The sequence below is a fragment of the Colletotrichum graminicola genome (assembly GCF_000149035.1).
Source record: "Colletotrichum graminicola M1.001 genomic scaffold supercont1.59, whole genome shotgun sequence".
In the NCBI taxonomy this organism is placed as follows: domain Eukaryota; kingdom Fungi; phylum Ascomycota; class Sordariomycetes; order Glomerellales; family Glomerellaceae; genus Colletotrichum; species Colletotrichum graminicola.
The window spans coordinates 204,040-218,268 of record NW_007361063.1 but is presented as its reverse complement, the minus strand read 5'-3'; the positions used below and the strand labels follow the sequence as shown (position 1 = coordinate 218,268).

Genomic DNA, 14,229 nt, shown 5'->3' with positions numbered 1-14,229 from the left:
GTAAGTAGGTTATTAATAGTAAGGATTTACTTCTCCTTAGTAGTAAATATAGCCTTAGTAAGCTTATTAGCCTTATAGGTAGAGAAAGGATTTATCTAAAAAAGTAATAGTATTATTAGTCTATATACTAATAATCCTAAAGTCTAGGCTTTTTATATTAGTAATTAGTAGGTATAAATTAAAGGTTAAAGTCTTTATCTAGAGCTTTTCTCTATAGTAATAACTATATATTACTTACTAGTAAGTACCTACCTCTATAATACTATATAATAGCTTTACTACTTATATAATAATACCCTTTAAATAAAGGTCTTATATTTATAATAAAAGGCGTATAAGAATTATATAATTTAATAAGGTAGTTAACTATATATACGCCTAGGTAATATTATATAACTAAAGTAAGAAATTATTATTATTATAAATAAAAAATAAAGTAAAAGTAAAAATAAGGCGCTAGCTAGCTTACTAAATTATAAGTAACTAAGTAAGAATTACTTTTTTATTATTATTAGTATATCTTTAGATAACTAAGTAGGATTTCTTATATAGTTTTTTATTTTAGCCTTTTACCTTATTAATAATTTATAATTTAAATATTTATACTTTAGTGTGCTTATTCTTATTATATTAAATAAAGTAAAATACTTTATAGGTAATAAGCCTTTTAATCTTAGTAGTAGTTACTTACTTAAAGGGCTTCCTTAGGGTAGTAATAATACTCTTTTTCTATAGTTTAATTAATAACAGTTAGTTAGCTTCTTCCTTTATTAAGACGTATGCTATACTTATAGTAGTAAAAAAGGTAGTAGGCCTAATAGTAAAGCTAGTTTTATTAAAGAAATTAATATACCTCTATAGGTAGCTAGCTTTTTACTTTAGCTATAGGTATATAGTAATAGTAATACTATTATATATTTCTTTAGTAGGCATAAAGATATTAGTAGGTAATAAGGCTGCTATACTATTATTATTATTCTCCTTATTACCTTACTTACTTACCTTAAAGAGTAGCTATTATTACTTATTATAGGTATCTTTAAGGTATAGTTTAATAATAATTAAATAAAAAGTTTATAGGCCTTAAAGGAGGTTAATAGTATAAGTAGTCCTATTACTAGTAATAAGGTAAAAGGGGCCTTACTAGCCCTTTTTCTTATACTAAATACAGACTATAGATTAAAGTAGAAAAGCTACTATTATAGTAGTATCTAGGCTATTATATATAGTTACTACCTTATTAACTTACCTTTTTATATAAATCTAGTAAATAGCCTCTATTACTTTTCTTACTACTTTAGCCTTTTTAAGTAAGGTTAGTAAAGGTAGTAATAAGTTAGAGATTTATAGGTAGGCACTAAAGACTAGTAGTATAAGTACTAGGCTATTTAGGCTAGCTATATTATTAATTACTTTAACAGCTAGCTAAAAAGTAACCTTAAGTGCGTAGCCCTTACTATAAAGGATATTATACGTATATTAAAGAGGTATATAGTATTTTTTAACTTTACTAATACTATTATAGGCTTTAATTAGTATTTCTTTAATGTTAATATAAAGTAACCTTACTAACTACTTAAATTTACTAGTGTAAAAGTTTAGGCTAGTATTAGTAATAATCTAGTTAAGTAGGCTAAAGTAGACGTTAATTTAGTATATCTAAAGTGCCTCTTATATATACTCTATAGTAATATTTTTAAGTAAACAGGCTGCTTAAAAAAATATTATAGTATTAACTATATATAAGGCTAGGTAGTTACTATTAAGGTAGATAATATTAATAATAATCTTATAATTAAAGTTATATTTATTATTATATAAAGTATATTTAAAGTAACTAGACGCCTTTATATTTATCTAGTAGTAGTAGTAGACCTTAGTTAATTTCTCTAAGGCTATAATCTTAACTTTATTACTAAATTATTAAAGGATATAATAAAGCCTTTTAACTAATAGGTAGCTAAAGTAATAATAAATTTACTATAACTTAATATCTATAAGATAGTAGTAAGTAATACTTTACTTATATTAATTAAGTAGTATCTATATATAGCCTTATTTATAAATAGTAGGTATAATAGTGTTACCTTAGATTAGCTTATTAGTAAGGTTATTAAATTTAATACTATACTAATCTATATCTATAAAGTAAAGTAGAAATAAGGTGTTTAATAGTATTATATAGAAGGTTAGCGTACTAAAGGGGGTTAGTATATTAATTACCTCTTATAATTTAAAGTAGTTACTACTACTAAAGTAGATTTTTACTTTACCTGCCTGTAACTTATCTATAGCTAGATTTCTTTTTATTTAGTAGTAAAAAGTAAAATACTACTTATATCTAGCTGTTAAATATTTAGCTACACTAGAGTTAGGTATAATACTATAGAATAAAATAAATAAATATTACTTATTAAAAGTAAAGACGTCTGTATTAGGTAGCTTATTATTATATAGATTCTTATATAAGGAGTTATCTTTTATAAGAAAATAGGTTATAAATTAGTTATATAGTAATAAAAAAAGAGTAGGCCTATTAATAGTAAATAAGTTAAAGAACGTTATTAATATATAAAACGTAGTGCCTAATTCTTTATTTTTATTACTCTTTATATAGTTACTTTCCTTATCTAAAGTAAATAGCTTATATCCCTTAAAGTTAGTTATAAAGTAGTTAAAGGCTTTAGGTAAAAAGTCTATTAGATACTACTCTTTATACTTATAGTAGGCTTATTACTTTTTATCTTTTAAGTGCCTTATTAACTAATAGTTAGGCTTACTATATATATAGTACTTCTTTATAAATAATAATAAGGGTAAAAAAGGTGCTTATTACTATAGATTACTATTAAAAGGGCGCTATAGTATAAAGTTACTATAGCTATAGTTACGTTAGCTAAATTACTAATAACTTTACTAGCTATTATAAGTATAATTAGTCTAGTATTAATTATCTACTTCTTTAGTTAGGTATTAATATATAGGTTATTTAAATTATATTATATTACTAATTACTAATTAAAGCTAGCTATATACACTAGTAAATATTAAAGATAAATTAAAAAAGGTAAAAAAGTATTCTTTTATCTTATAGTAAAAGTTAAGTAATTAGTTATAAAAGGCTATATTAGATAAGGTACTAATCCTTATAACTATTCTTATAAAGGTAGTTACTCTCTTAATAAGTAACTCTAGGTATTTAGCCTTACTTTTGTCTAGATTATCTAAGATAGTCCTTATTAAATTAGTCCTTTATAGCTTAGTAAGGCAGGCCTAAAAGGTCTTTTTATTCTTAAAATTACCCTTTATCTATATTACTATAGTAATAAAGTTAGTTTAGTTATAAAGATAGTTAGTATAGTACTTTATAGCTTTACCTTTAAGTATAATAAAAAAGGCGCTTATAAAGTGCTCTTACTAAATCCTAGCCTTTATATAATAGTTATAAAAGATTATAAGCTTTAATTTAAGTAACTTATATACCTCTTTACTATACTTTATTTTATTAAGGTATAATTTAATAAGGTTAGTAAGCTAGTAAGTTATAAGTAAAGTAGTAGTAACTAGTATAACTAATAAGTAAAAGTAAGTATTACTTACCTACTTAAATAGTAAAAAAATAAAATTTAGGTTATTATATAATAAGGCTAGATTAATAGGCCTTTATTAACCTTCTTAGACTTAAGTAACTTATACTAAAGGGGTAATAATATAGGAAAGGCTTAGTTAATCTTATATTAATATTATTTCTAGTAGTAGGTCTATAATATCTTATATAAAGTTAGGTTTATTAATCTTTAAGTAAAAATCCTTACTCCTTTTTTTTTTTCTTTAATATCCTTAAGCGTCTATACCTTTAGATTATTAGCCTTAAGGGTATAGTAGATTTATTTAGTAATAGTTAGTAACTTTACTATTAATACCTATATACCCCTACGTATTAAGTAGTCTTTAAATTTAATAATAGTTTTATAAGTAGTACCTTTAAAGGTATTAAGTAACTATTCTTTAAAGTCTTTAGTAGTATATCTCTATAGCTATTAACTATAAAGCTATATAAAGCTATATTATATTATTTAGAGTATAATAATAGTGCTTAAGGCGTTATATTACTTAACTTAAGTAAGGCTGTTAGGAATATTAGCTAAATTAGTTATACCCTATAGTTATATAATAATAAAAGGCTAGCTACGCTTTAAGATAAGATATAAATCCTTAATATCTTATAAATAGATATACTCCTCTACCTTAGCTAGTGCCTATAGTTTACTTTACTTTTTACTTAGTCTTTTTTTTACTATTATTACCTTCTATTAGCCTTACTAACCTCTTAATTATAAGCACTTACTTTTTACCTATAGGGTTAGAGGTAAATCTATATATTAGAGGAATTACTACTATTAGTATAAATAATAATAAGATAAGTAAATAAATAATATAATATAAGGAGGTATAAGTAAGAGATAAGGTAAATAAAAAGATAAAATAATAAATAAATAGATAGTAGTAAATAGCTTTAGAGAGGCCTTACGCTTTAGTAACATAAAAAAATAGCTTTAGGGAGGCCTTACGCTAGATCTTACTTAAAGAACAAGAGGAGATATATATAGACCTTACTTTTTAGTAAGCAGGATACTATAGTTAAAGATTTTTAAAGTAAGAAAAGTAAGAAGTTAAGGTTATATACCTTACTTAAGGGTAAATAATAAGTAGTCTTCTTAAATTAATTAGGATAGTAAAGTTAAGTAAAAGTTATATTAGTTACTAATAACTATACCTTACTTAAAGAAAAAAAAATAAAGAGGATAGTATAGTTATTAATAAGTATTTAAAGGATAAAAAAAAGTAAGTAAATTAAAGTAATATAAGTAACTTTTACTTTTTTTACCTTACTTAAAGAACAAAAGGAGGTATACTTACTAAAGGTAATAATTAGCTACTAACTATTTAGTTAAAGAAAAAAGTTATAATTACTATAGGCTACGCCTAGCTAATAATATAATATTAGAAGTATATAAAAGTAAGGTTAGTAGAAGCTATTTATTTATAAATACTATATTAAAAGTAAATTACTTAGGTAGTTCTTACTTAACTACTTTATAGCTAGTCCTACTAGTAAGATCTTATTTAGATAAGAACTTATAGAAGTCTATTTACTTATAATCTTATATAGGCTATTACTACTATAGTAAGATAAAAACTTAATAAGATAAAAATCTTAATAATTAGAAAAAAAAAAGGTTAAAAGATAAAAAAAAAGAACTTAAAGAAACTTAGGTATAAAAAAAAGATAATTATACTAAATACTATAAAGGTTATTAGTAAGTAAGTAGTATATAAAAAAAAAACTTCTTTAAAAGTAATAAAGTTAATAGTAGTAATAGTAGTTATTATATAGTAAACGTAAGGCTTAAAGGGTTATTTACTAGGTATTATAAGATCCTAGGTACTAATAATCTTTAGGCTAGGTAGCACTTTAATACTTTAATCTAAGCTGCTATAGTAAGTAAAGTATTATAGCCTCTTTTAATAATCCTTACTAATCTATAGTAGTAGTAACTATAAAGTTAACTACTAATTAGTGTTAGTATTATAGGGATTATAATTAAGGTAGCTATAATAGTATTAATTAACTATTAGTAGCTAGGTGAAGATGATGATGGAAAAGAGAAGAGGTTGCTGCCGTGGGTATTTGTGGTGGTGTAAGTGAGCCGCCGGGGTGAGTCACGTGATGGTAAATCACGTGACCATGGATCGGCTCCACCATTGAACAGTTGAATATCCCGACACTTTCGGCTGTGCGGCTCGGAGCGACGGCCCGTCCAACTATCGTTACCGTCGACTCGTTGCAGTTGTCATATCTATGCCTGAGAAAATAAGTACAGAGTCGTATTAAGCCCAAGAGTGCTATCTACCAAGTATATCGAAAGTTTCAGGGGCATATTGAAAACGCAACAGGGAGAACACGGTTGATGGGGCGATCAAATGCAAACGGCCTTCTCAATCTTCGTTCCTCCTTGCTCATAACATTCCATCACAACCTGGTGGTCCCTCGCCTGCTTGCCTTGGGCCGCGCCGGCAAACGTGTCCGTCAGTCGGTCCGCTCGGACCTGTTTCATCTGGTCCTCGACGTTGGGGATGGCGGCCTGGTTTGCGGTGATGGTCTCGGGGGTCAGGATTTTCTCAATGTCTCGGTCCTGGCCGTCGACCCACTCCTGGTAGCCCATCGGCGCTGTCTTGACGTCAATGCCTGGGATATGGGCCACCAAGTCCTTCTTGATCCAGTAGTCGTGGTCGGCCGTGCGCGCTGCCAACACCGAGATGCGGCTCTCCTCGACCCGATCAAAGAGGAACTTGACGTCGGGACTGTCAAAGGTCGCTTGGGGGAGCGTACTTTTGACGTAGGCCATCCGATCGAAGATGGAATTCAGCGACCCGTCGTAGCCCCTCTTCTTGCCGAGAACCACGCCGTCCTTGATGATATCGTCCCCATGATACGCAGGGAGAGCGCCGTCCTTGAAGAGGCGGTAGGGCGGGTTGCGACCATCGGCAGCGTCGTACTTGACAATGTTTTCCGCCGTTTTCTTCATGTCAAAGTCGAGCTTTTCTTCGTCCCACTTGACGCCATCAACGAAGAGCTGGTTCTTATAGTTCTTGCCCTTGTTGCTATCGATGTGCCCGATAAACTCGCCGAGAGTGCAGACCGTCCTGGCCGGTTGTTTTGGTTTGCAGTGAAGATATTTGGGCTTAGGGCTGCCCGGGTCCTCACAGGGCAGCTCCTCCCTAGCGGGCCACTTTGCACACTTTACGCCTACTGTTCGCTGGTCCTCCGGTAAAAGCTGGTCGATTCGGTATGCATAGAAGAAGAGGATCTTCTCATATGCTGCTCGTCTACCGGCGCCCAAGGCTCTGGGAACGAGCCAGAGCAGGCTGAGGATGAAGACGGGAAACCGCATGATTAGGGACTGCTGTGAACGAAAACGTGGCGACGAGGAAACGAAGGTGCGAATGAAGGAGTGTATGAAGAAACGAATGCGTAAATAGGCTGAAGGAGCAACAGCGTCACCTCTACTGTCCCCGTTGTCCCGTTCGGTAACGATTCTTGAACATTGAGATTTTCGGCCATTTACAACGGCAGTATGAACATGTTATGGATGCAAGGAACGACAAGAGATGTTGGACCATGAGATGGAAATAAAATGAGATGGGAAATGAGATGGAACAAAGTAACAAGGTGATCCACCGGTCAGCGTAGGGCCTGATTTTGCCATATCCAGTATCTCATATCCGTACCTGCGTCAATATAGACCGTAGGGTGTGGGCCAAACAGGTGACCGCTCACAAGGCTTGCACCCCGGTCCCTTGGTCAGCCTCTGCCTGACCATGAGGGGGCGCATCTGGAAACGGCTCGTCAGCCTCGGATGAGCCGTCTGACGCCCACCCCATCGTCCTGTCCCAGGCCCGCGATATCTCGTCAAAGTTATCCGCTCCAACTTCAGGGATGTCGACGTCTGGCCAAGGGCTGATGATCTTTGTGCGGAATGGCGCCGGGGGGCACGGGGTGTACCAGACCTCCAGCTGAGAGATCCAATCCTGCAACAAGAGCGCCTTTTTCCTTTCCGGCCATGAGCCTGGCGTAGGATGTATCTCCAGGTGCTCGAGAGTCGCCATGTCCCTCACGGCACCACTAGTGTTCCAGAAGAAGGCCTCCGAGTCCCTGGACTCGAGCGCCAGGTACTTGGTGGGTGCATCCTTGGCACTCGACCAGATAGTAATGTCGAAGGCGGTCATGCAGACGGTATCGATGTCGTAGTTCACCATGGCGCGCGACGCCGATGATGCACTGCGGCCGCAACGAGCCTCCTGGGTATAATGGCCTCGGAGATGCGACCTCGATTCCGCGCAGGCCTGTAGAACGGCTGGTGGGCTTGATTGCGCATGGAGGTACTCGCATTTTCCAATAAGCACGTGCCGGGGCTCCATGCTCAGTTCCCAGATGCGTTGGCGCAGCTCGAGAGGCAGCCGGGAAAAAGGACCGAATGATGCCATTGGAATTGTCTGTCAACCTAGAGAGACCGAAGTGGCACGAGACAAGAATAGATGCCTGGTTGAGTGGATATTCGCCAAGGTAGATGGAATGTGATTGAAGCAAGGAGATAAAGGGACACGAAAGAATTCGACCAACTACTACGATATTTATATATCCGTCTTTAGATGTGGATCAGTTGCTGTTGGTTTAGGAGGGGGTAATCATACCCTAGGGTAGCTTTTACCGGGTGTTACATTACGTGATATCTACTAAGCTTATTTTTGTGGCCTTATCAAGGAATTGATCCGACACTTACATGGTTAAAGCACGTCGTATGACTTCCAATGAAATCCCACCCATCACACCCATGCCGATGATGACCCCCTGACAACTGACAGAGGAGAAGCCGGTTCTGGTTCTATTTCGGGTTGTGGACTCATGGGCTAATCTAATGGCGTCGTGACTCGACACCATCTGGCTGGTATTAGGATGTGCTTCGGCCCTCTTCTTCGCCGCCTTGTTGTCGTGTGTCCGCGCCTGTCAACCTCACGCTCATCCCATAGCGGACCATCATTCGTTTGTCCATCCCTCCTCCACTTGGCCTCCAAGTTGCAAGCTCAGCATCATGATTCTCTCTTCGCTCGCGTCGGCAGCCCTCTGGCTTGCCATGATGCCCCGGGAAGCCGGGGCGTCGGCAGTGCACCTGGGAAAGCGAGGCGAGACGCCTCAGGCCAATGTGCTGGCCGACACCATCAAGTCGTGCAGCTACTGGTATGACAACTACGAAGGCGAGAGCTGCGTCGTGGTGCGGGATTACATGTTTGCCATCTCCCCCGAGACATTCAGCCGCTGGAACCCGTCGGTCGGTCTCGACTGCAGCAACTGGCAAGACTGGACCTCGTACTGCATCCAGGTCGCCAGCGAAGAGCCTCCCAAAACCACCACCACCACCACCACCACGGCGAGCACCACGACGACTGTGCCCGCGCAGTCTCAGACGCCCACGGCCGTGCTGACGGGATGGAACCCAATGGGCTGCTTCATCGACGACCACACGTTGGCCACCGAGTCGACCAAGGCTGGCGGCAGCAGCAGCCTCACTGTGGACAAGTGCCAGGCCGCGTGCTGGAGCGAGGGCTTCCGCTACGCCGGCGTCAAGTCGGGGACCGAGTGCTGGTGCGGCTCTTTTGTGGGCGGCGACTGGGTCGCAAACCAAACCTCGTGCAACGTGCCCTGCCCCGGCGACGCGAAACAGACGTGCGGCGGCAAGGCGCTGCTGCTCGTGTTTGAGGCTCAGGTCAAGACGGATCCTCTGCCGCCCATCAGCATCCCATCGACCACCTCCCGCACAACTGCTATTACATCCTCGTCCGTCTCGCTCACTTCGTCAACGTCGACACCATCGAGCACTGCACTTCCACCCATCTCCTCTCTCCCAGCCTGCGGGCAAACATGTTTCTTGAATATGATCAACACATACTCATCCCTTGGATGCTCCACCCCCGGTCCGGCATGTCTGTGCCGCAATGTCAACTTCGGCTATGGCATCCGGGACTGCTCAAATGCAGTCTGTGGAGTGGCCGATGCGAGCGCAGTAATTGCATACCAAAGCAAGTACTGCGCCAGCGCACTAGCAACTGCTACGGGTGGAACGCCAACTCCAACTCCAGCTACAAAGACCACTTCCGCATCTTCCACAACCGCCATCACAAGCCTGCCAACTTGCGGTCAGACATGTTTCAACAACATGCTTGCGCAATATGAATCATTGGGATGCACATCCCCTGATCCGTCTTGCCTCTGCCGCAACGTCAACTTTGGATATGGTCTGAGAGACTGTTCTAACGGTGCTTGTGGAACGAATGTTGCTAGTACTGTTATTGCGTATGGTAGTACCTATTGTGCTGCTGCTACTGCCACGGCGGCAGCTTGACGGGAAATGGTTTGACGGTCTAGATGAGAATTGTGAATTATAATTATTTTTGCTTTAATGATTGTTTTCGATGAGAAGAGAATTTCTTTGAGACGGTATTTCTCCGTCGAGGAGGGGGTTTATTACCATTTTCCAAGGTCTTGCCCTTATATCTCAGAACCTGTTTCCACGCTGTGATTCCTTCGTGTTCGAGAACGTAAAGCTTGACGTCGAGTATGGTTTCGCCATAGGCGCGAAACACCTTGCCGTCGTAGCTGACCTGGCTCCCTCCCGGGTACGCGAGCTGCCTCGACAGTCTCAGGCAATGGTCAGAATCCTGCAATATAGCTAATCAGTTTCGTGATGACCGTAGAGAATGAAGCAATCTCAAAATTGCAGACGAATAAATTATTAAAATCAAATGATAGATCTACTATAGCCAAGACGATATAGGAGTGAAAAGCCGGCCTGTGCGACTGCAGATAAATAAAGTCAGAGGAGAACAGTGAGATTAGGAGATCAACAGTAAAGGGCAGCTGGTTGCATTTCTAAAGCCCTCATAGGACGTAAAGGATGAGCAGACTTAGAGAGAGAAGGGGGGGACGCAGAGACCTGGAGGAGGCCAACAGTTAGGCCGCCCTTCACGCATGGCCCCGCCTTGAAGGACGTCAAGCATGATGATGAGACTGGGGGCAACGCGAAAATAGCAATAAGGCGATGCTAAAAGGTCTGGGGAGGAAGAAGGCGGGGGTGTGAGAGAAGGATGATTTTGTCGGGGCGGGTGGGCGAATTGAAGTAGTTACAAACGGCAGACTGTACAGCGTCGAAGCAGCGGCGGCGTAACCCGGCACCGTTTTGTCTGATAAGTTAGCCGGGATCCTGCTCTTCTAGATAACCCTGCCCTCACTGGCTTATGTATGGGAGAGCGGACGGGATCCCGAGCTCTCCAGTGGGTATGGTCGTATGTGCTCTTCTGGGCTCCGTAAGTCGATTATGATGGCATCGTGAAGAAATGCGCGAACCTCATACCTTCTTTAAGGGCCAATCCTACAAGCACCGCAACTCATGCACCCTCAAACATATCATGTTCCAGAACAGCATTTAATTAAAATATTAAGAGTGCTGCTATTAGATGGTTGATGTCTTCCTACGTAGAGGCCGGCCTAGAGCCTGTAGACCTTGTGTTCGCCCCCTCTCAGCTGTCGATCACGTATCATTTGGTTTTGCTCCTGTGTCTCGTCTGAACGCAAGATATGCAGGATATAGAGGACCGTAATTCCAGTCATGAAATTTCGTTGAAATCACCAACAACAAACGTGTTCGTGGACGAGCCGCCAGTAAACCCAAGTGAGATATCATACGTCTAACCAGTCCATCTACTCCTCAAGCGACAGAAATGAAAACGGTTGCAAATAGCCCTCACATTCACAGATTCTGCATCAGTATCTGCCGCCTATCCTCTCCAGATCCGCACCTTCCAGTACAGGACTGTCCATTCTTCCATCCTCGTTTTGTGCCGAACTCACCCCGATTCCCGCCCCGCCGCCCCGCGCTCCCCAGCTGCCCCAACTATCCCTCTCCAACGACTCTCGGGTACTAGTCTTTGTCGAAATGTATACATGCTTCGGTTCCTCCCTCGGAATCACCCCTGGAGCAGCTTGCCGCGGCGGTACGCGCTCGCCACTGCTGCGACTCTCCGTGTGCTGCTGCTGGTCCCGGGACAGAGCCGCAGGTCCTGAGGGGCTCCGAGACGGTGGAGAAGGCAGCGATCGGTTGGGTGGCGGGCCGGGACACACAAGATCTGGTATGCGGAGCAGCTTGTCGCAGGGACGGACAGGGCGCGTCGGCGACAACGGAGCAAGGGCCGGAAACGAGCTCGAGATGCTGGATACTGTGGTGGCTGTGCGTCCGCTCGTAGCGCTGCTCATGCTTGCCGTCTTCCCGGCCTGTGGGCCGCCTGCGAGGTCGCCCGGCGGGGGTACGCGGTAGTATGGCTTGGTTGAGCGGTCAAACCCAGGCGAGTGTCTGCTGGACGTCAGGGAGGAGACTGAGGATTTTGACAAAGGGCCTCCCTGCGCTACGACGGCGCCCAGTGGTGCTTTGGGAGTGGTGATGATGATGCTTGGTCTGCTCGGGCTGGGAGAGACTGGAAGTAGTCTACGCTCTTGGAGACGTGGCGGCGGCGTTAGTGGAGGAGCATGGATGGCTCCATGTGCCGAGCCCAAAGGCGGCAGCAAGGGAGTGGGTGGGCTGGCTTCCTGTACGTCCTGGTGCGTGATCTCGATCGTCGTATCTCGACTGCGTGTCCGGCGGCGCAGGAGGCATATGGCAAAGGCCAGGATCGCAAGGAAAGCTATGCCAGAGGCAGCCCCTATGGCCGCCTTGGCACCCGTCGGCAAAACGGCGTGTCCATCTTCTTCATAGTGACTGGAATTCGACATGGCGCCTGTGGTCTGCATTGTCGATGTTGTGGTCTGTGTGAGATGACCTGTGACGATTGACGTAGACGATGTGATTGTTATAAAGTCCGGAGTAGGTGTCGCCAGAGAGTTGGTATTGCTCGAGACAGGACCTCTTGCATCGGTCATCATGAAAGGTTTCGGGCACGGATTACTGGGCTCGCCGACGGATGACATGGGGCAGGTATATCCGGCTGGCGGCGGACCCGGGTCTTGAATGATGCCGGAGCCAAGGCTATACATGGCGTAAGCCGTTGTGGGTGCGGAGGGTTCAAGGGGCGACTCACTTTTGACAGGTATTGATGATGAAGTTGACACTGGCTAAAGACCCCATCAAAACAAGTTCATCGAGACGTGGCGTCCTTCTTCTACTCACGATCTTGGCCGAGGTTCCCATTCAGCTGGACTCCGCATGATGCTGAATCGCAGCAATATACCTCCCATAGTCTTTCCGCCGCCTTTTGACCATTAGACAGCGCTTTACACACCTCGGGGTACCTCGTCTTGTCGAAGCCAGGTACTACACTCTCAAGAAATCGGGCTCGACACGTCTCGATACACTTTGGGGGATCTGGAACATTGCTCGCGACCTTGGCCCATGACTTTCCTTCGTCATCCGGTTCCAAATAGCAGGTGTCCGACACCAAGCTCATGTTGCCCGCGTTCCACAGGACTGCCTTGCCGTCCGAAGCCCTATAGGTGGTCTGGTGAGTGTAACAGCGAATACGGTATCGTCTTCGTCGAATGAGTATGGATTTCGGGAATAGGGAGACAGGAGGCCAAACTAGTGAATATGTATATATATATGGGCTGGAGTGAAGGTCTTGCTGTCAAAAGGGTAGCAAGGTAAGAGTAGAAACACCCAAGCGGCTGACGACGTGTTTCAACCACAAACAGGGCTCGAGGAGGTGCTGGAAACTCAAGTGGAAGCCCACGTTGTCGCTATATACCATTACCACGTCCATACACCGGTGGCACGCGCGGAAGGCGTCTCGGTGACAGTGAGAGGTCGACAAAGGGGAATGAAGGATCCATTCGAACACGCGACTATTGGCTGCATCGCGATGTGCCTGTCCGCTGCCGGTCGAAAATGACCTCGTACGGAGGTCTGGTTGTACAGCACGCAGAAAGATTGGGAGGTCAACTGCACGCACCCGACTGGGCACAAGGAGCATGAAGAGAGGGGGCTTTGGGCATGGAGGTTGACGTAGGCAGGGCCGTGGGTCCGCCACAAGCAGAAGACATGTAGGTGGTCGCTGGCCAGAAAGTGGCCAAGAATCCTTACTTGGTTAGTTTCCGAATCTTTGCGTGTGACGGGGCTGCATCGAGTATCTCCGAGGAGGAAAAGGGGGGGGGGGGGGGGGCTGAGTTCTCGATGTGTGTTTGTTCTTGCTCGACGTCCACCAGGCTCGTATCGTGGATTCCTCGATCGTAAAAATGTTCTCGTCATCCTTTCCAGCTCATTCAGCCCTGAGAGAACCGGTCTTGGCATGGCATCATAGAATCCGTGATTGGACCTGTGCCGCAGAGCCCTCGTGTCACGAACGGCCTTACTTCGCACGAACTGGTCGAAAACCCTAGGGCGACAGGGACAGCTTTCGGAATCCGATCCATCCGCTCGGGGGGGGAGGGATCTGGAAAAAAAAAAGAAAGACTCAACGCTGGATCTTTTTGAGTATGGTCTTTGCTGAGAAGGTCCGTTGAAAAGCTTACCAAGCCTATACGGGCCAGGCCTTGCCGCATATTTCACCCGAGTGAAGCCTGCGAAGGTGACACGACCTGTCCGGGATCGTCAGGTAGGGACTGAAGAACACGTACCAAGGTGTCAC

General features: G+C 42.1%; 4 protein-coding genes across 4 annotated transcripts; 1 reads left to right on the top strand and 3 right to left on the bottom strand.

Annotated features, from left to right (window-relative positions):
* Positions 1 to 5,981: 5,981 nt before the first annotated feature.
* On the bottom strand, positions 5,982 to 6,956 carry GLRG_10363 (uncharacterized protein; the record flags this gene model as incomplete). The annotated part of the gene is made up of 1 exon (XM_008101048.1): positions 5,982 to 6,956. The coding sequence occupies one exon, from the start codon at positions 6,954 to 6,956 to the stop codon at positions 5,982 to 5,984; it is 975 nt and encodes a 324-aa protein (XP_008099239.1).
* A 382-nt stretch (positions 6,957 to 7,338) lies between these two features.
* On the bottom strand, positions 7,339 to 8,049 carry GLRG_10362 (uncharacterized protein; the record flags this gene model as incomplete). The annotated part of the gene is made up of 1 exon (XM_008101047.1): positions 7,339 to 8,049. One exon carries the CDS (start codon positions 8,047 to 8,049, stop codon positions 7,339 to 7,341), a length of 711 nt encoding a protein of 236 aa, XP_008099238.1.
* Positions 8,050 to 8,699: 650 nt separating this feature from the next.
* Positions 8,700 to 9,962, top strand: GLRG_10361 (CFEM domain-containing protein; the record flags this gene model as incomplete). Its single annotated transcript, XM_008101046.1, has 1 exon — positions 8,700 to 9,962. The coding sequence occupies one exon, from the start codon at positions 8,700 to 8,702 to the stop codon at positions 9,960 to 9,962; it is 1,263 nt and encodes a 420-aa protein (XP_008099237.1).
* A 1,418-nt stretch (positions 9,963 to 11,380) lies between these two features.
* On the bottom strand, positions 11,381 to 13,053 carry GLRG_10360 (uncharacterized protein; the record flags this gene model as incomplete). Its single annotated transcript, XM_008101045.1, has 3 exons — positions 11,381 to 12,635; positions 12,688 to 12,721; positions 12,777 to 13,053. 3 exons carry the CDS (start codon positions 13,051 to 13,053, stop codon positions 11,381 to 11,383), a joined length of 1,566 nt encoding a protein of 521 aa, XP_008099236.1.
* Positions 13,054 to 14,229: the final 1,176 nt, after the last annotated feature.